At 45.5% G+C, this 22,176-nt stretch overlaps 1 protein-coding gene across 1 annotated transcript in view; it reads left to right on the top strand.

Moving 5' to 3' along the window:
* Positions 1 to 21,268, top strand: part of lingo3b (leucine rich repeat and Ig domain containing 3b) — a gene marked incomplete at its 3' end in the record, with an annotated part of 83,393 nt that extends 62,125 nt beyond the window's left edge. The window contains exons 2-4 of the mRNA XM_080461296.1: positions 15,866 to 16,461; positions 17,252 to 17,995; positions 20,699 to 21,268. Coding sequence (XP_080317422.1) covers positions 15,907 to 16,461; positions 17,252 to 17,995; positions 20,699 to 21,268 — 1,869 coding nt within the window. The 5' untranslated portion in view covers positions 15,866 to 15,906. The remainder of the gene's footprint in view (positions 1 to 15,865; positions 16,462 to 17,251; positions 17,996 to 20,698) is intronic.
* Between the last annotated feature and the right edge of the window lie 908 nt (positions 21,269 to 22,176).

Here is a 22,176-nt window from a genome sequence, read left to right as displayed (position 1 = left end):
TTTATTTATTTGTGATTTGAAGGACAGGTGTGAGTCGATGACTATGCCAAGGTATTTGTCTTCTGGGACGATCTGTTGACGGTTCCCGGAGACGAAGATATCAGGTTCTGAGTGAGAGGTGTGTGACTTGGAAAAAAAACATTGCAACGGTTTTGGATGTGTTTAGTTTGAGACATGAGTTCTAACCAGGAGGAGATGTGAGCCATGGAGAGTGTGAGTTTGTCGGCTACCAGGGAAGTGGTATTGCTGTGTGTGTAGATTATAGTGTCATCTGCGTACATGAGGATGGAGACATTATTACAGACAGAAGATGTATGAAGAGAATAATAGAGGTGCTAGTGTGGAACCCTGGGGAAGACCTGTTGAAAGACAGAGATGGAGATTGGTGAATTTGGATGCGAACATGTTGTAAGTGGTTGGAAAGATAAGATTGAATCCAATTGAATAATTCAGGTGAGAAATTGAATGAGCGAAGTTTAGATTGAAGGATTTTGTGATTGACTGTGACAAATGCCTTTTTGAGATCCAGAAAAACAGCACCCCCCACACCTCCCCGGTCCAGCAGTGCTCTGATGTTCTCACTGAAATAACAGGTTGCTGTTTCAGTAGAGTGATTGGCCCTGAAACCAAACTGCATTGGATGGAGGCTGTGAGGTGAGGGGTTTATGTGGGAAGTTATTTGCTCTGCGACTAATTTTTCTGTAATTTTGGAGACTAAGGGAAGTATACTGATTGGTCTGTAGTTGTCCATGGATTGGGGGTCACCGCTTTTGAAAATTGGGATGACGACAGAGGATTTCCTCAAGGCTGGGAAAAAACTTTCAGAGAAAGATTTGGTAATGAGTTTGGTGATGGATGTGGAAATGTCCTTCAACATGATTGAATTTATATTATATATATCTTTGCCTCTTGATGGTCTGAGTGACTTTATGATACGTGTTACGTCTGCTTCAGAGATGGGTGATAAATTGAGAACTGGTGATTTGGTGTCCACTGCTTGGTTATTGATGGCTGCTGGAGTAAAACATTTTGCTATGTTGGCTACAGAGTCAACAAAATAGGCATTCAACGCTTCAACTGAGGTAGGGGGGTCACTTATAAGGTTTTTATTTAATTTTATTTCCAGGTTTTCAATTTTTTTTAGAGCAGTGTCCTATAATTTTTTTTTAGTTGATCCCATATTTAGCTTTACCATTAGCCTTAGCTTTCCTCAGTGACCTAACCACTCTGTTTTGCTTCATGGAAAATAGGCCTCTATCGTGGGAGGCTTTGGTTTTCAGAGTTTTTTTCAGTGCCTGATCGCATTCTTTCATGAGGTAAAAGATTTCAAAGATTTTTGCTAACTTATCAATAGGGATGTCCCGATCAGATCGGTAGATATCGGATCGGCACCGATATTGGTGATTTGTGAGTGATCGGGAATCGGCAAATCCAGCCGATCACCCCGCCGATCTAAAAAAAAAAAAAAACTTGGTCCGCAACGTCACCTAATAACCACAACAATCAGGGACTACAAGCTCGGGTGGAGCTGCAGAAGCAAATGCCTTAAATAAAAAAAAGCTTTAAAATAAAGGATTTTAAAATAAAGGATTTTAAAATAAAGGTTGACTCCTCACAGGGGAGCGATATGGTTAAAACAATAACCCAGAAGGTTCCTCTAGTTTGAAGGGAGACTGAGATATTCTGAATAAGTTTTTGAGAGTACTATGTTCAGAGTACTTTTGTCAAACAGGTTTTACCACTTTGAAGTGGAATGAAGTGTTTATAATTCACATTGAAATGTAAATGTTTTGTGACATTCAGGTCAAACCTCTCATACTGCTTTAAGGTAAACGGAAATTTAATACACAAAGAAGTTACATTGGAGCCTAAGAGTATTTATGTTTAAGTCATTCTGAGAAGAATTTTGATTCAATAAGTGAGTTTTACAATCATTTCTAGGTAAACAAAGCTTCTACCAATAGTGCTTTTAGCTTCAGACATCTTAGATGCTCCAAAAATAGACGATTGAGAATATTTGCTATAGCAATGTAAGTATCGGATCGGGAAAGTATCGGTATCGGCCGATACTCAATTCTGAAAAATTGGATCGTATCGGGGGCAAAAAAGTGTGATCGGGACGTCCCTACTTATCAAACTGCATCAAGAAATGTGCGTGAGAACACTGAAGGGCTGCAGTATTTCTCTCTCTGGCCTGTAGGGGCACTGTAATCCACCACAAAAATACAGTCAAAATAGGAGCAGTATGGAATCAATCTTGTGACAGCAGTCTCACTTTTCAGTTTCACTTCTCTCCATTCAGATTCAGTTTTTGATTCAATGTTTTGTGCTACACATCCAGCAAATGGAGTAGGTCTATTTTATTTTCACATTTTTTCCCCTTGTCCTGTTTGGCAGCGAAGGCAGACAATATTATGAGATTGAGAGCCTTCCAGTATCAGAACAGTTTTTGCTCAACTACAGGAAGACTTGGAATCTCTTCCTGTTGCTGCTTTATTAGTGACTGGCATGGCTGCCGTTCCCACCCTGGTGTCTGTGGATGATATTAGAACATATACCACTTACAGTTACCTCACTGATCCAAACACTTACAAAGCAACCATTGTGAAATCAAATTAACCTGAGCAGCATTTTTCCGACACAAACATAAATCTCTTATGAAACAAACAGGTACATAACAAAGTAAGAAAACAACAACAGTAGATAATACAGAACAGGTACATTCAATTCAATTCAATTCAGTTTTATTTGTAAAGCTCTAAATCCCATCAACAAACATCTCAGAGCCTCTTACAATGATCGAGAACAACAGAACCCAACTAAACCTTCCAGAGCAGCAGATGGAACAAGCAACAGTGGAAACCAGGAAAAACTCCCTCGCAGGAAGAACAGTTCATAAGAAGTCCCTCTTCAGGAAGAAAGCGTGGGGCGGACCCTAGACTCTGGAAGGGCAGCCATCCGCCTTGACCGGTTGGGGGGAGAAGTACATGGGATAGGACAGGGAGAGAGAGGAATAGAAGAGGGAGAGAGAGAGTGGCAGACAGGCCAGATAAGTACAAATACTAAGAAAAGTCTATGATGAGCGTTGGTCTGATGATGAACCAATCTCAGTCTGGAGTTTAAGGGCCGTACCGTTGCGGTGGGTCCCGGTGCTGTGGTGGGGTCGGGTAGTAGGACCGTGGTAACTCCACTCTGGGAGTCTTGGGTCTGATCCCCTGGATCCTGCTCTCCTCCTGTCAGGGAGAAAAACAGACGGCGGCAGTATCTGGTGGCTCCAGTAATGTTGTTACACAGAGAGAAAGAAAGAAAGACAAGAAACAGAAGCTCCAAATGTAGAGTTCCTCCCTTTAACGGGAGAGAGGAAATCCCCTCAGCAGTCTAGGCCTAGAGCAGCTCAACTTAGTGCTCCTATTTTATTCCTAATGAGAAGCTCTATCAAAGAGGAAGCTTTTTAGTCTCCTCTTAAATAAACTAATGGTGTGGGCCCTTCGGACCGAGGTTGCTAGTTGATTCCAGAGTAAAGGAGCCATATGGCTGAAACTCCTGCCTCCTCTTTTACTTTGAAGGACTTTAGGGATTACCAACAGTCCTGCATCCTCAGAGCCAAGGGCTCGTGGAGGGTGAGACACTTCTAGAAGTTTCTCCATATAGGACGGAGCCTTCTGATGAAGAGTTTTATATGTGATCAGAAGGATGTTGAATTCTATTCTAGATTTGATGTGAAGCCAGTGTAAGGATGCTAAGACCGGGGAGATGTGCTCTCTTCTTCCAGTTCTGGTTAGTAAACCTGCAGCAGCGTTCTGCACTAGCTGGAAGATCCTAACAGAGGAGTTTGGACAGCCTGACATTAGGGAGTTACAATCATCTCATCTTGAAGTCACAAAGGCAGGAAGCATTTTTTCTGCATCTTTGAAGGACAAGAAGTTTCTCATTTTTGCAATATTCCTTAGATGGAAGAAGGCTGTCCTGGAGACATGTTTAACATGGGACATAAAGGACAGATCCTGATCAAAAATAACACCCAGGTTCCTAGTATCACTGTTAGAGGTTAAGGTAATATTATCTAAGGTAATCAGACTATCTGAAAAGTAATCCCTGAGCTTTTTAGGACCTAGGATTAGAACCTCAGTCTTGGATGTGTTGAGCATTAAGAAGTTGATAGACATCCAGGACTTAACGTCCCTGAGGCAGGACTCTAGTTTAACAAGTTGGTCGGCCTGATTGGCTTTAACTGATAAATATAGCTGAGTATCATCTGCATAACAATGAAAGTTAATGTTGTGTTTCCTAATAATATTTCCGAGTGGTAACATATAGAGATTAAACAATATGGGTCCGAGGACGGAGCCTTGTGGTACTCCACACAGGACCCGTTCATGCATTGAAGATTTGTTATTTACATGAACAAATTGAAACCGGTCAGATAAATATGATTTAAACCAGTTTAAGGCGAAGTTTTTAATGCCGACGGCATCTTCTAATCTCCTTAAGAGTATATTATGATGGACAGTATCAAATGCGGCACTAAGGTCCAGAAGAAGTAAAGCAGATAGAAGAGCTCTATCTGAGGCCATTAGAAGGTCATTAGTAACTTTTAGCAGTGCAGTCTCTGTACTGTGGTTCATTCTGAAGCCGGACTGAAGGTCCTCTAACAGATTATTCTCCTGCAGATAATCCTGGAGTTGTTTAGCCACTACTTTCTCCAGAACCTTTGACAGGAAAGGAAGGTTGGAGATCGGCCTGTAGTTTGAGAGAAGGCTTGTGTCTAAGTTTGGCTTCTTAATGAGAGGTTTAATAACTGCTAGTTTAAAGGATTGTGGCACATAGCCTATTGTTAGAGACTGGTTAATAATTGTGAGTATAGAATTATTGATTAGTGGCAGTGCCTCTTTCAGAATTCTAGTAGGAATTGGGTCCAACAGGCTAGTAGTTGGTTTAGCAGAAGAAATAAGGGAGTTTAGTTGGACTAGTTGTATTTGCTGAAAGCATTCCAGATGACTGTTAGGTTTAACCAGTTCCTCTGTTATGGGGCTAACGGACGGTAGGGTTTGATGGATGTTATCCCTAAGCCTTGTCATTTTATTTTGAAAGAACTTCATGAAGTCCTCACTACATATATTGATAGGAATGGTGGGCTCCATGCTATTTTGGTTCTTGGTCAGTTTGGCTACAGTACTGAAAAGAAACCGAGGGTTGTTTTTGTTTTCCTCTATTAAGGATGAGTAGTAATTAGTTCTACTTCTACTCAGAGTTTTCTTATAAGTTTTGAAGCTATCCTTCCAGGCTATATAATCTAGGTCTGTTTTTGTTGAACGCCAAGTTCTTTCTAATCTACGGGAGCGTTGTTTAAGCTGGTGGGTTGATGAGTTAAACCATGGGGAGGACTTTTCCTGTTTTTTCATTTTCATTTTTTGAGGAGCTATGTCGTCTAGCGTTGTTTTTAGCATATCTGTCAGAATACATGATTTTGAAATTTGAAAATGATGGCAAAAAAAAAGCCACAGCAGCAGCGCATCTCATCTCTGATTAAAATGTTTATGTTACGACAGCAACAGGCTTTTCCTTCTTTATCCGTGGTAAACACCTACGATACTGAAGTTCATTGGAAATATGACCTGTCCAGTGGTGTCCCGGCCGGCTGGCATACCGGGACAAACCCTGGTGGGCCAACGCCGTCACTTCCGGTCACCGGTCCTTTAGTTATTAATTGAATAGAAGATGCTGGGGCCTCGCTGCATCTGAGGAGGAGGTGACAGCCTGCTGCCCAGTAGGGAATCATGAGGGTCAATAATCTGAATTGTCTCATACGACCCACGAGTAGGTCACACTGCTGCTGACATATTAAGACATTTGGTGGTGGACACGCTGATAGATCAAGACATTTGGTGGTGAACATACTGATAGATCAAGACATTTGGTAGTGGACACACTGATAGATCAAGACATTTGATGGTGGACACACTGCTTGACAAAGTTTTGTGACTTCAAGAAACCTAGATGCCAAACAAGATCTAGAGAAACTGAACAGTCTGCACCAGGTCCTCCATGGTGCTGGGGAGTTCACTACTGAACCCAGCACAAGAATGGTTTGGGGTAGATAGCTGGCGGTGTAGCCACATAAACTGTGGAATGTTAAATATGCCCCATTGGTGAAGGTGATTGTACTGTTCCACCCAGTGTGACTCCTGTCCTAAACTGGGCTTCACAGCCAGCTAGACTCCAAGTCTTTTCCTCCAGAAAGAACCAGGTTCTAGTTCTGGTCCAGGGCCAGATTTAGCACCAGTTCTTTGTCTTTCCACCACCAAAGCCCCGACCACACAGGGGCTAAACTGGTGCAAAGCTGGCCCCACATCGTTGCTGGACCAGAGCGGGGCCGGAGCGGTGCCAGTGCGGGGCCAGTGTGGGGCCGGAGCGGGGCCAGTGCGGGGCCAGAGCAGAGCCAGAGCTGAGCCAGAGCGGGGCCGGAGCGGGGCCGGAGCGGAGCCGGAGCGGAGCCGGAGCGGGGCCGGAGCGGAGCCGGAGCGGGGCCAGAGCTGAGCCAGAGCGGGGCCAGAGTGGGGCCAGTGCGGGGTCTGACACGTCATCAGCTGGGGGTGGAGTTATCACTACCTATGAGGCGGAAGAGAGGCTCAACCGGCTTTCTGAAATCTACAGCGAACAAGGAGCCAGAGTGGCAATAGAGGAAAAATAAAAATAACATGGGAAGGAGATAAAAAGTTTTTCGCTCAAGTTAATAAAACCTTTTGCTTATTGTCACTCAGAAGTTGAGTAAATGTAATATATATTTAGAATATAAGACAAATTGTAATGTGACTTTGAAACAAATATCACGGTTTAATCTCCTATATTCAAACAATGTATGTTTTTTTAAAAGTCTGACATTTAAGTGAAGAGTCATCAGAGCTCTTTAACCCTTTCAGAACCAGGCTTTGGAAACGGGCCTGTTCTGTGGAGGTTTTTTAAACTGAACACACACAGGTTCATTTATTTAAACACTGAACTGTGTTTAAAGTCCTATTTTTAATGCGACTGATATTTTCAGCGGTTTTCCACAAATATCTACAGCTCGTGGTTTGAAAGCATTAGAAATATGATTACTGTTGTTTGGATGCCTTTGAGCAACGACTTCACGATTAATCCATGGCTCATCAGACTTCCCAGAGTGGTGCTGGATCCAAAGACGTGTCTCCAGTGAGATTAAAAGGCATGTCGCTTTCCTGACTGCTGCCAAATTAGGAAATTAGTAATGAGCGTGAAGAAAGTGTTTGCATGCAAACTCCAGTTTTCAGATATCTTCAGAGAGAACCGGTGAGTTCAGCTGCGTTCAGCTGACTCAGAAAGCTGCGGAAACATCCTCCACCTGATCAGTGTTTAGGATGAAGTGACTGAGCACATTTAATATGGGATTTAAGCTACTTTGCAGTGAAAAGTAGAAACTGTCAGTTGGTCTTAAATAAAAGAACTTGTCCAGTTTGCTCACCAGTTTGTGTGCAACAATAAAATGTGGGAGTTTTCAGTTTAAACTTGCTGATGCCAAATAAATGCCAATAAAATCTGTAATTATGATATTTAAAAGATCGACGTCTCCCTGGCTCTTGGTAAAAACAATGAGATTGTCTTCCTATGCGGACCTTGATATACTGTTGTCAGGGACTTAGACCTTAAACTGCTCCTGATCAAATCCCCGTCCCACCATCTTCTGGCTGAATAATTTAAAAGCGGCGTTGTTCTTGTGAACGTTACATCCTCTCGCTCCGCCCGCTGGAAAGTTTGCAGATAATCTGAGAAGAGCCGAGATCCACGTTTTCGTTTGGTCAGGGTTCAGGGGAGCTCCACCTGCTCCAGCTTCTCCTCCGCACTCCAGCCTGCTCAACCTGCTCCACCTTTGCCCTCCACCGTCCACCTGCTCCACCTTCTCCTCCACAGTCCAACCTGCTCCAGCTTCTCCTCGGCAGTCCAACCTCCTCCACCTTCTCCTCCACCGGCCAGCCAGCTCCACCTTCTCCTCCACAGTCCAACCTGCTCCACCTTCTCCACCTTCTCCCCCACATTCCAAGGCAAGGCACTGACAAACAGGGTTCACACGTCTGGCCTGACTCCCAGAGGAAGATAGAAATAAAGCAACTCCAGTGGTTGTGAACATTTACAACTTAAACAAAAAAGTAATAAAAACAAATGCCTCACACTCCTATCATGCAGAGAGAGAGAGAGAGAGAGAGAGACAGAGAGATGCAACAAACTTTTATTTTACGCAAACATGGATTCTAAACAATAATTCATTATCTTCAAGAGAAGCAACATAAAATCAGAGTTAATCAAACCAGAGATTTATAGCAGCACATCCAGAAATATGATTTCTGACTCTCTGAAAGAAAAAAGTGCATTGTTGTAGTCCCAAATATTTATAGGGTTAGCAGTCATGTCCTCCATTCTAAAATACCTTTGGTGGATAAGAATCTGAGCTCTCACACGACTCTTAAACAGCACTAAGGCGTCACAACTTTGTTCCCCGTTACTCTTTCTACTCAGGTAGATAAAGTTCAGCAGCCTCCCCTTTTTCTTCTTTTTCTTCTGATAAGACAAAACAAAAATAAACATTTGTTGTGTAAAATCTTCTTTAAAAAGGCTCACTGAAGTGCTGAGTGCTTTGAACAGTGGCGTCAATCAGGAACAATGGGCAAAGCGATGATAAACAGTTCCTCTAATGGAGCAGAAAGGACAACTATTTGAAACAGTGGGGTTACTCAGTGACACAAAGACATTCACAGCTAAAATTCCATGTCAAACACGCCAGTGCAAATCTGCAATATTGTTTGTCAGTGGTGGTTTATATAATACACTCCAGGTTGGTTTTACCTCCGGTTTCACTTTTGGAACTGCCCTCCACGGTGTGTCTGCTCTGTCTTTCTTTTAGTTTCTCTTTATTTAAGGCCTGTACACAGCTCTGGTAAAGACCTTTCCCGCTCTCAGAGCCCAGGGACGTCCACACATTACCACCGATTAGAGGACCGTCCTATCACATCCTGGAAGGTTTGGTCTGATCATCAGCCTGGAGGAAGAGTCAGAAACATCAGGTGTCATTAGTGCATTGATCCAGAGCTGCAGGAGCGCACTGTCCTCCTTTGGAAACGCTTTCCTCATTTTGTCCAATATAGTCCTGACAGCTCAGACAGATCGAACCTCCAGTCTCTCTGCCAGAGCGTCAGCATTGTCCAGGTGACCCCCAGTCTCTCTGCCAGAGCGTCAGCATTGTCAAGGTGACCCCAGTCTCTCTGCCAGAGCGTCAGCATTGTCCAGGTGACCTCCAGCCAGCTCCAGCAGGTGGTGAACATTTGTAACTCCTTTTTGGAAGAAGGTTGAAGACATCAAAGGCATCAAATATCTTCCCATGGGGTTCCTAGTCGTGGGCCTTGGAGTATGGGTTCTCTCAGCAGCCAGGGCAGGGATGTAGTGGAGTCCGGCCTGACCACCTCCATCAGCCTCCACACTTTTACCACTTTTGCATAAATAGGTGACAAACAGTCATATTGAGGTTGGAAAAATCAAAGGAAAACAGTGTTCTGTCCTTCCATCTTCTCTGCAGCTCCCTCCCAATCCTTCAGAACCTCTCTTTGGTTACCAAGATGTACTCCAAGATATTTAATCCCATTTTCCCCCAACTGATTCCATCTGGTAACCTTGGCTCATCTCTTCCCCAACTAGCAGAGCTGTGCTCTTATTCCAGTTTACCAGAGGAGAAGATCTTCCCATATTAAAACATGATGTTTAACAGTCTTTGAATGTCCTCATTATCCACTGTAACAATCATTATGTCATCCTCATATGCAGAAAGATGTAAAGGTAAAGAGTCCTCCCTCAATTTTACACCTTTCAATTCCATTCTGATTTTGATCAACATTGGTTCAATAGCCAAAGAATATAGCGACCAGACATTGCAGACCCCTGCCTGATGCCCCTCTCCACAGAGAAAGGAGCAGATTAACCACCACGGACCTTCAATATACTTTCAATGTCACAGTAGAGAGTCTTAATCATGGCTATGAAACTGGGGGAGAGACCAAAAGCCTTAAGAGCCTACCAAAGGTCCTGGTGCTCCACCCTGTCAAAAGCCTTAAGAGCCTCCCAAAGGTCCTGGTGCTCCACCCTGTCAAAAGCCTTAAGAGCCTCCCAAAGGTCCTAGTGCTCCACCCTGTCAAAGCCTTAAGAGTCTCCCAAAGGTCCTGGTGCTCCACCCTGTCAAAGCCTAAGAGTCTCCCAAAGGTCCTGGTGCTCCACCCTGTCAAAAGCCTTAAGAGCCTACCAAAGGTCCTGGTGTTCCACCCTGTCAAAAGCCTTAAGAACCTCCCAAAGGTCCTGGTGCTCCACCCTGTCACAAGCCTTAAGAACCTCCCAAAGGTCCTGGTGCTCCACCCTGTCACAAGCCTTAAGAGCTTCCCAAATGTCCTGGTTCTCCACCCTGTCAAAAGCCTTCAGAGCCTACCAAAGGTCCTGGTGTTCCACCCTGTCAAAAGCCTTAAGAACTTCCCAAAGGTCCTGGTGCTCCACCCTGTCACAAGCCTTAAGAACCTCCCAAAGGTCCTGGTGCTCCATCCTGTCACAAGCCTTAAGAGCTTCCCAAATGTCCTGGTGCTCCACCCTGTCAAAAGCCTTAAGAGCCTCCCAAAGGTCCTGGTGCTCCATCCTGTCACAAGCCTTAAGAGCTTCCCAAAGGTCCTGGTGTTCCACCCTGTCAAAAGCCTTAAGAGCCTCCCAAAGGTCCTGGTGTTCCACCCTGTCACAAGCCTTAAGAACCTCCCAAAGGTCCTGGTGTTCCACCCTGTCACAAGCCTTAAGAACCTCCCAAAGGTCCTGGTGCTCCATCCTGTCACAAGTCTTAAGAGCTTCCCAAATGTCCTGGTGCTCCATCCTGTCAAAAGCCTTAAGAGCCTCCCAAAGGTCCTGGTGCTCCACCCTGTCAAAAGCCTTTTCTTAGCCCACGGAATTCAGACCAAATTTTAAACCCAATAAACTAGATATATTATCCCTTATTGATCTGCCAGGGATACAATATGACTGATCATTATGAACAACCTGTTCCATCACCTTCTTCAGCCGATTCAACAGCACTTTAGACAAGAGTTCATAATCAGCACCCAACAGGCTCACAGGCCTCCACTTCTTAATTTCACAGAGGTCCGGTTTCTTTGGTACGAGGGTGAGGACTGCTCTCCGACAGCGAAGAAGTAACTTACCCCCAGACCAACTGTCTCTGAGGACTTCCAGGAGATCCTCCCAGAGCGTGGACTTTATAAAAGTCCACAGGGAGACCATCGAGGCATGGAGCCTTGCCGTTCTCCATGCTGTTGAGCGCTACCTGCAGTCCTAGTGGTGTCAGTGGACGCTCTAGGTCAGTGTTGTCTTGTGCTGACACTTGTGGCAGGTTGTTGAGGAAGTACTCGGTCGTCACCAGATCCTCTTCATGCTCACTGCCATACAGCTCTGAGTAGAAGTCCATCCTCCTGACGTCAGCTGGATTTGTCAGGTCTCTCCCATCAGCTGATCTCGGGTCCCTCCCATCAGCTGATCTCAGGCAGTGGATCAGTCCGGTCCCTCCCATCAGATGATGTCAGGCAGTGGATCAGTCCGGTCCCTCCCATCAGCTGATCTCAGGCAGTGGATCGGTCCGGTCCCTCCCATCAGATGATGTCAGGCGGTGGATCAGTCCGGTCCCTCCCATCAGCTGATCTCAGGTCCTTCCCATCAGCTGATCTCAGGTCCCTCCCATCAGCTGATCTCAGGCAGTGGATCAGTCAGGTCCCAGGGAAAAGAAGAACTTTGATGGAGCATCCATTTCAGCCATACTTTGGAACCGTGATGGAACAGCGCCCCCTGTGCTCTAATCCCCAGCAGATCCGCTAAAGCTTTCTTTTTGGCTTTGAAGGCCTGAAAATGGCCTTGATCTCCTGTGGAGCAACATAAATCTGCTAGCTCCACTATATCGGTCTCTATATCGGACAGAGAGCGAGAGAGAGAGAGAGAGAGAGAGAGAGAGAGAGAGAGAGAGAGAGAGAGAGAGAGAGAGAGAGAGAGAGAGAGAGAGAGAGAGAGAGAGAGAGAGAGAGAGAGAGAGAGAGAGAGAGAGAGAGAGAGAGAGAGAGAGAGAAAGAGAGAGAGGGGTGATGTTGAGTTGAGTAGATCCACGCTCTACTGACCAAATATAAAGCTTCTGTAAAGCAAACATGTATGACCTATATATACAGCCAGGCACACTCCAGACAATGACCACTACTGAGTTTTCCCTGCAGATATTCAGAAGGAATCTTTTCTTGATGACTGAGACTCACCTGCCCGCAGGTTAACCACCGCTGTTTGCAGTTTGATGTGTGTGACTTGATGGAGGCGTTGTTCCACATAACTTCTGTTCATTTGGTCAGCTATCAAAGACAGTTATATATATCTTTGGGGCTGATGTTCTCTCCATTCTTGGTGTTTGAACTTCCTGGACAGCTGGCCCTGTGGCTGGTTCTGCTCCTGCTGCTGCCCCAACATCTGGCTGAGGATAATTAACAGCCTGTAGTGCAGATGTGGGGACTCACAGTGCAAGATGCAGGACAACAATCCAAGATGGAGCCTGTGCTCTGGAATCTTTCAGAAGAATACGGAGGCTGTCTGACTCAGAAGCAAGCCTCCTCAGTATCTGGTTGGATGTGAGGGTGTGTGTTTATCTGCTTGCTCACCAGATGATGTGCAGCCTCCTCTGGGTCTGCGTGCTTGATGGAGTGTGTGTCTGGGAGTTTAAGGATCTCCGCCTGTCCTTGAGCCAAGCAGCGAGGACCTTGTCTGCCTCCACGATGTCGACTCACTGATTCATGCTGCAACTCAGCCACTGACCCGTGGGATGACTCCCGGAAGGGGGGGGGGGGTGCATCCATCACGCAGCTGCAGAGCTGGCAGATGTGCACCAACACACAGATGCTATATGCTGTACACACTGAATCTAACAGGCCTGCAGGAGTCAGTGCTGCCAGACTACTGGCGACTGAACTAAATGCATGTAGCAAGCTGTTGTCATGCTGCGTTGATATTTAACACAGTTTAACACGCCATATTCACAAAGTACCAAGTACAGGTACAGGACATTAAAAGACAACTCTCATTGTGCACAGTTCAACAAAAGATAAAATCTATAAACACATATGAGCCAATAAAAACTGAAACACTGAGAGTACACATATAATGAACATATGTCCTTACACATGATGTTTAAAGGTGTTGATTTATCAGTATTCGTATTGCACTCGGTTAAAAAGTGTGAGTGATTCTGGTGGTACTTCTTCCCTGAGGAAAACTGACCGTAAGTTGTGTCCAGGTGTGAACCGTCAGAGGTGATGCTTCAGGCCCTGCACAGACATCAGGTGTTGTAGAGAGGGCAGCTGTAGATGTGGATGACGTCAGACGGTTAAGGAAATGTGTTAGGAGGCTTCCTAAAGGAGCTAAGGAAATGTGTTAGGAGGCTTCCTAAAGGAGTTAGTGAAAGGTGTTAGGAGGCTTCCTAATGGAGTTAGTGAAAGGTGTTAGGAAGCTTCCTAAAGGAGTTAGTGAAAGGTGTTAGGAAGCTTCCTAAAGTAGTTAAGGAAAGGTGTTAGGATGCTTCCTAAAGGAGTTAGTGAAAGGTGTTAGGATGCTTCCTAAAGGAGTTAGTGAAAGTTGTTAGGATGCTTCCTAAAGGAGTTAGTGAAAGGTGTTAGGATGCTTCCTAAAGGAGTTAGTGAAAGGTGTTAGGAGGCTTCCTAAAGGAGCTAAGGAAAGGTGTTAGGAGGCTTCCTAAAGGAGTTAGTGAAAGGTGTTAGGAGACTTCCTAAAGGAGCTAAGGAAAGGTGTTAGGAGGCTTCCTAAAGGAGTTAGTGAAAGGTGTTAGGAGACTTCCTAAAGGAGCTAAGGAAAGGTGTTAGGAGGCTTCCTAAAGGAGTTTGTGAAAGGTGTTAGGATGCTTCCTAAAGGAGTTAGTGAAAGGTGTTAGGAGGCTTCCTATAGGATTAAGGAAAGGTGTTAGGAGGCTTCCTAAAGGAGTTAGTGAAAGGTGTTAGGAGGCTTCCTAAAGGAGTTAAGGAAAGGTGTTAGGAGGCTTCCTAAAGGAGTTAGGAAAGGTGTTAGGAGGCTTCCTAAATGAGTTAGTAAAGGTGATCACGGTGGTGAGGCAGTCAGACTTTCACTTAGTGACGTCATAATAAAGCGACGGCGGTTCTAGTTAGTGACGTCTGCCATGGTGGGGAAAGAACTACAAGTTTCTGAAAAATGAACTGCAAAAAGTTCATCTGGGTTCTAGATGATTTCAAGTGGTTCTAGGCAGATTATTACTTTAGTAACTTACATGATCTGCTCCTTTTTCAGTCATCCTGAGTTTCCCTGAACGCTCCGATGAGAGGGTTCCTTTGAATGTTCTCGCCGCAAGGAATTGTGGGGGAACATGAGCTGGTCTCCTTTGGTAAAGGAACCATCAGTGGTTCCGAGTCTAAAGGAGGTTCTAAAGGAAGCATCAGTGGTTCCTAGGTTAAAGGAGGTTCTAAAGGAAGCATCAGTAGTTCCTAGGCTAAAGGAGGTTCTAAAGGAAGCATCAGTGGTTCCTAGGCTAAAGGAGGTTCTAAAGGAAGCATCAGTGGTTCCTAGGCTAAAGGGGGTTCTAAAGGGAGCATCAGTGGTTCCTAAGCTAAAGGAGGTTCTAAAGGAAGCAACAAGCCTCCTTTCCTATGCTTATTGAGAATTCAGACGGTCCTTATCATGGCCGCCACACTAAACACTTCCGGGGTGAAGGAGAAGTGGACAGAGAAGGAGATAGGAGGGACAATTAGGAGATAGGAGGGACTATTAGGAGATAGGAGGGACTATTAGGAGATAGGAGGGACTATTAGGATGTACCCTGATTCAGCCTCCCTACTGAACCTGGGAGCTGCTTCCTCATGGGAGAAGCCTGAGAGCTGAGCACTGAGAACCGAGTGTTCTGCAATGAATCCAGGAACCTCCAGGGAGCAGCATTGAGAACCAAGTTTTATGAATATTTACACAAACATGCCTGATTAAACTATACATGGAGAAATTATTACTAAAATGCATTTCTAATAGTTTTTCCCTCCTGCACTTGTCTATACTGTAGTTTTTGTTACTGTTTGACATTTTCTCTGTGTTGCAGTGGTACTAAATTCTCCTTGATCATGAATAATAATTCTTGCAATAATAATAATTTGTGTTTTACAAACTTTAAACATTAAAAGTCTAAAAGGTGTCTTGAAACACTCTTTAGTATTACATTCAGAGCCATTTGTTATATTTCACTGGGCTTAGTCATGTTCCAGATCTGTGTGTGTGTGTGTGTCTGTCTGTCTGTCTGTCTGTCTGTCTGTCTGTCTGTCTGTCTGTCTGTGTGTGTGTGTGTGTGTGTGTGTGTGTGTGCGTGTGTGTGTGTGTGTGTGTGTGTGTGTGTGTGTGTGTCCAAAGTATCACTAAGAATGCCTCCCTTGTGCTCCATCTAGTTCAGGCTCACAACAGCAACGTGTCCCACAATAGAATAGAATAGAATAGAATAGAATAGAATAGAATAGAATAGAATGGTCCTTTATTGTCACTCAGAGCAATGTTAAAACACAGTGTTTGCAGCAGTGGAATATTGTGACAGCAACCTCAGTGACAGCAGTAAAAAAAAACATACAATGGTAGGAAATACAAGACTGTGAAGAGGTAAAATATTCCGTGTTAAATATTAAATATTTAAAAAGAAAACAAGTCTGGGACGAACAAAGAGAAGGTGGGCGGGGGGCTTGAGGCAGTGTGTCCTAACTGATCCCTGACATTGACTCCTCTTCTCTCTTGCTTCCCCTGTGTTGGACCTCAGGTGTGTGGTGCACTGACCCTGTCTGTCAGAGGACCGGGGCCATGACCGGCTCTCCTGGCCCTGGTGGGCGTGCCTTAGTACCATGGCCGATGGTGTGGCGATGGGTCCTGGCTGCGTGCTTGGTTTCCATGGTGACCTTGACGCTGCCAGGAAGCAGCCAGGCCTGCCCGCCACGCTGCGAGTGCTCGGCCCAGTTGCGGTCGGTATCATGCCAGCGGCGGCGACTCACCAACATCCCAGAGGGAATCCCCACTGAGACCCGGCTCCTGGATCTCAGCAAGAACCGGCTGCGCTGGGTGCAGGCCGGTGACCTGACGCCGTACCCACGCCTGGAGGAAGTGGACCTCAGCGAGAACCTCATCGCCACTTTAGAGCCCAATGCCTTCTCCACCCTGCAGAGTCTGAAAGTGCTGAAGTTACGGGGGAACCAGCTGAAGCTAGTGCCCATGGGGGCTTTCGCAAAGCTGGGCAACCTGAGCAGTCTGGACCTGAGTGAGAACAAGATGGTGATCTTATTGGACTACACCTTCCAGGATCTGAGGAGTCTGAAACACCTGGAGGTGGGCGACAACGACCTGGTTTATATTTCACATAAGGTAAGAAAGCAAAGACGATCCTGAAGTCATGAAATACAAGAAATAAAAACTCTTTCTGAATTCTGTTCCAACAGTCACCATTTCCATATTGACATCATCGTCATAATGTCTGTACTTACTTTACATTAACTGTGATCGGAGGAAATCATGCCTTGCTCAAAAATAGAAATATATCTGCTCACATTTGAAGAAACAAGCTTATTGATTTCATTGCCAAAATACTTCTTCTGAAGCTGCAGCCCATTAACTCTGACGATGGTCTGCAGTCAGGAAGGACTCCAATCCTAACCCTAACCCTCAGTGCTCAGGTAAAACCAACCCATACCAAAGACGCATAGCAAGTCTCAGCATTGAACAACTAAACTACTTACAATACAAACAGAAACACTGGAACATAAAATACTAACTTTATTTTTTATCTTTAGTAAGTTGCAAGTAGACGTGCATGTTAAATGAGGAGTTTTAGTGATCTGCAGAGCAATGCCCACTCTGCAGCTGGATGTAATGTCTCTGCATTTATATTTGTATCATCACTTCAAAGCCTTGTACTGGAAAAAAAAATCTAAAGGCACCATTACTAATGGTGTCGGACATGCAAGGTCATCTGTCTCTAAAGTCCACAACCTTAAAATAGATGCCAAACTCACTTCATTGATAAAAGTTTCATTCCATGTCTCCAGTTAGTTGACACACTTCCGTCTTTAGGGTCTTTCATTGTATTTCAGCACATAGAGTTGGCTGGTATGTGCGAGAAGTCACTATATTCTCATTGTACTTTGTGTATTTGCAGGCTTTCTCAGGGTTGCTGGGACTGGAAGACCTCACAATAGAGCGCTGCAACCTGACGTCCATCTCTGGCCAGACACTGTCCTACCTCCGCAGTCTGGTCACTCTTCACCTTCGCCACCTCAGCATCACTGCCTTGGAGGACCAGAACTTCCGCAAGCTCTCCAACTTGCGGGGTCTGGATATAGATCACTGGCCATATCTAGAGTACATCTCCCCTCTTAGTTTTCAGGGCCTGGACCTCCACTGGCTCTCCATCACCAACACCAACATCACCTCCATCCCCTCGGCCTCCTTCAAAAACCTGGTGCACCTCACCCACCTAAACCTGTCCTACAATCCCATCACCTCCCTTGAGCCATGGGCCTTCAAAGACCTGCTGAGGCTGAAGGAGCTCATCATGGTGAGCACCGGGTTGTCTACAGTGGAGCCCCATGCCTTCGGAGGCCTTCGACAGATCCGGGTCCTCAACTTCTCCTCCAATGACCTGCAAACTCTGGAAGAGGGTTCCTTCCACTCTGTCAACAGTCTTGAGACCGTCAGAGTGGACGGGAACCCCCTGATGTGTGACTGCCGTCTGTTGTGGATCCTGCAGAGACGCAAGACCCTCAACTTTGACGGCAAAGTGCCAGTGTGCACGGGGCCGGTGGAGGTGCAAGGGGTCAGCCTCAGCACCTTCACCGACTCTGCTCTTTTCGATCACTTTACATGCCAGAAACCTAAGATACGAAACCGAAAGCTGCAGCAGGTAAGAAAGATGATTCCTAAAACATTTAATAGTTTGATAACTGAAGCCTCCATCAGTTCCTCCATCAGCCATAACATCATGACCCATTGGAGAAATGCTGCACCAGACCTCTGAAGGTGTGCTTTCATATCACCAAGATGTTACAAGCAGATCTTTTAAGTTGTGGAAGTTGTGAGATGAAGTGTCTTGGTTTAAAGTCCTCCTCCCTGTTACTGAGAGGAGCGTCTGCACCTCGTTGAAACACCAGGGGGCAGTGTAGCATCACATTTCAATAAACCAGTTCACTAAACAACCAGTGAGCACAAAGCCGCATATGAGAACAATAACAGAGGGTTTATATGGTGAGGAGATATTTAAATATTACTGCTTGTCCTTTAGGGATGATCGTTACTGACCAATCAGCAGACGGCTGCTTTGTTGCTCCGCCTTATGGAACCGTACCAATGTGCTGAGTACCCTTCCATCAGGGTACCTGGCACATCAATACAGTTCCATAAGGAGGAGCTACGGCTGCGTTGAAGCTCCTCCTTATGTCAAATGCATCTCATGACCAAACCACATTCATCCAAGGTTCTGGAGATCTCATAACCATTGTTTCTCATTCTTTGGTAGACTGAGATTAGCATGAAATTTTTGAATTTTTGTAGTCCAGTTTTATCTTTAGTGGCTGGACTGGTAAAATATTGTTATAATAGCCTTTGAATTTACAGTTGAAAATTTTTCTTTGTTGTGGCGCAGAGTGTAGGGTTAGGACAGGGCTAAACTGTCCAGTGGCCTTTTTAGATGAAATTACTTGGTGGGGCAAGATTTTATTTCAGGTCTCGTGACAGCACTGAATTTCAAAGTAAAGTGTGTACACAACTATTTAGCCACAACATTATAACAACCATATAGGCGTTGATCACGTCAAAATGTTGAGCCTTGGAGATAGCCGATCAAAAAAAAAACAATTAAATAAAAAAATAGATCTATCAGCGTTGGGGTTTGAACCAGGTCATAATGTTTCTGGGACAGCAGCTCAGCCACTCAACCATTGGTAAAGCTACATATTGGTGAGATTCTTAAAATCTAGACTACTTACTTTAATTTTCTCTGCTAAACTAAGCATTTCAAACTCGTACTTATAAATAATCAAATTCATTCATTTAGATTCTTAACTGTTTGTTAGCTTTAGCTGCTAACAAGCTGGTATTTGTTCGACTCGCTCCGTTTCTGTGAATCAGAGCCTCAATCAGCACCAGCCAATCAGCTCTGAGCTTCTAATGACGTTGTTAGTGGGCGGGGCTTCAAGCCCCACGAGGCATCAAAATCACCTGATCTGAATAAACAGAGCTATAACCTGAGCATGAACACTTTACTGCATGCAATACACACTGCATGGTGAGAGAGGGGCGAGCTACACTAAAGCAAAACACACTGCGTGGTGAGAGAGGAGCGAGCTACACTAATGCAATACACACTGCGTGGTGAGAGAGGGGCGAGCTACACTAATGTAATACACACTGCGTGGTGAGAGAGGGGCGAGCTACACTAATGTAATACACACTGCATGGTGAGAGAGGGGCGAGCTACACTAATGCAATACACACTGCGTGGTGAGAGAGGAGCGAGCTACACTAATGCAATACACACTGCGTGGTGAGAGAGAGGGGCGAGCTACACTAATGTAATACACACTGCGTGGTGAGAGAGGGGCGAGCTACACTAATGTAATACACACTGCGTGGTGAGAGAGGGGCGAGCTACACTAATGCAATACACACTGCGTGGTGAGAGAGGGGCGAGCTACACTAATGTAATACACACTGCGTGGTGAGGGAGGGGCGAGCTACACTAATGCAATACACACTGCATGGTGAGAGAGGGGCGAGCTACACTAATGGAATACACACTGCGTGGTGAGAGAGGGGCGAGCTACACTAATGCAATACACACTGCGTGGTGAGAGAGGAGCGAGCTACACTAATGCAATACACACTGCGTGGTGAGAGAGGGGCGAGCTACACTAAAGCAATACACACTGCATGGTGAGAGAGGGACGAGCTACACTAATGCACCATCAGTGTAGATCAGGAGAAAACTACCTGAAGCAGCAAGAGGAGACCAGGAACCAGGGAGTACTGTCCTCACAGTAATTATGTGCTCTATAAGAAGAACTTTTATTCACAGACAACAAAGTATTGTCGATAGTCTTAAAGAATAATAACATACTTTGCATGTAGTCCTTTCTGATGACACCAGGTGGCGCTCAGCTCCAGCTGCCCCTGATGACCAGTCGCCCTGAAAGTGTCTATAATTTCGCAAGATCAAACAATTACCACTGAAAATGACTACAGTCTCAACATAAATACATTTAAAAGAAATATTCTGGTGCAAAATACAGTGAAATCTAAAAAATAAAACCCTTCTTCTATAAATCCTATATAACCTCATTGATTGGTGGTTTGGTGGATTGGATTCTCTTGGGGACGGTTTTGGTCAACAGGCACCATGTTTGACTGAAGGGAAGCTTCACAGCAGCGCCACCTGGTTTAAAGGATCAAGCTGTTTGGAAAGAGGAGGAGTGATCTGACAGGAAGCTCCTCACTTTCCTCCTCTCTGTAGAAGTTCAGTGTCTTTCACTTTATATGCCAGTGGTGGTATCATTATGTTTGGACAGTCTGCTGTGTTCTTTCTGAGCCCCTGCTGTTCGTTCCCTGTCAGGTCGTCGCTCGAGAAGGCCAGCCGGTGAGTTTTCTGTGCCGAGCAGAAGGCGAGCCGGCTCCGGCCATCGTCTGGATTTCGCCGCAGCGCAGACGCATCACAGCCAGGAGTTCAGGACGCATCACCGTCCTCCCGAGTGGCACTCTGGAGATCCGCTACGCCCAGCTCACCGACAGCGGGACGTACATCTGCATCGCCAGCAACGCCGGGGGCAACGACACCTACTTCGCCACGCTGACGGTGCGAGGCCAGCCGCTGGACGCCGCCTCGGCCTTCTTCCTCAACCGCTCCTTGTACAGCGGCGAGTTCTTCAACGACACAAATATGAACAGCACGCGTGTTTTCCTCAAGTTCACCTTGGACCTGACCACCATCTTGGTCTCGACAGCGATGGGTTGCATCACCTTCCTGGGAGTGGTCCTCTTCTGTTTCCTGCTGTTGTTCGTGTGGAGCCGGGGACGCGGCCAACGCAAGAACAACTTCACAGTGGAGTACTCTTTCCGGAAATCTGAACCCGCCACTGGAGGTTCCTCAGGAGGGACCAGGAAGTTCAACATGAAGATGATATGAAACAACGCAGCCAGGGGTCCCTCGGGGGAGGCATGAGCACGTCCCAAAAACGTGTTTGACGCACTCAAACACACACAGCCACTGACACGCAAAGAAGTTTGAGCACAATCTCAGTCCTCTAAATTAAGCAACCAGGGTAAAATTCAAACCATGAAACAATTTGGTTTGATTAGTGAACTAAACCAGAACTAATCTGATCTCTATGCCTCTCAGTGGTTTGATCCAGTGGTTCCAAAGAATAGTGTTACGAGCTCTAAGTGATCCGTTGTAAATTGGCCTGATTGCAGAGCTGATCAGTGAGAGCCGTCTCTCTCTCTCTCTCTCTCTCTCTCTCTACCTCTCTCTCTCTCTCTCTCTCTCTCTCTCTCACTCTCCCTCTCCCTCTCTCTCTCTCTCTCTCTCTTACAGTCACTGGAAGGTGAAAAATTCTTCCACTGTGTTCTGTGGAGGTTTGTGAAAAGATGTAGAGCAGAGAGAAACGGCTCCATCCACAGCTGTAGGTTTTGTAGCTGTGTGCTAAAGCCAGCTGTGTTTCATATGATGCATGCAGAGCTGCAGCGAAGAGTTACGTTGTAAGTTCTGCCCATTGAATAAAACATCTTTTTGAAAGACAGTTGAATCTGTTTTTCGATAGAGCTCTTAATTAGCCTTAATCAGTGTTATCTCTTCTAACCAAGCTGAACAGTGAGGATTACATCTAGTCCAACACTTCATTAACTCATATGTCATGAAAGCTTAAGGAAGCAGAAAACCATCTGGTGAGAACCTGCAGGTTTGTATGACAAAAATGAAAAGAGAACAAGATGATTTGGACTTTTCTCCTTTGAGAAATTTTGCGACTATGTCAGCTGTGTGAGTTTGGGACGAGTGCACCGGCCAAGAGCCGCCATGACGGCCTGCGGCGTCCG

The sequence above is a fragment of the Lipophrys pholis genome, assembly GCF_963383615.2.
Source record: "Lipophrys pholis genome assembly, chromosome: 1".
NCBI classification, from domain to species: Eukaryota; Metazoa; Chordata; class Actinopteri; order Blenniiformes; family Blenniidae; genus Lipophrys; species Lipophrys pholis.
The sequence above is the reverse complement of the archived record's forward strand: the minus strand, read 5'-3'. Positions and strand labels throughout refer to the sequence as shown.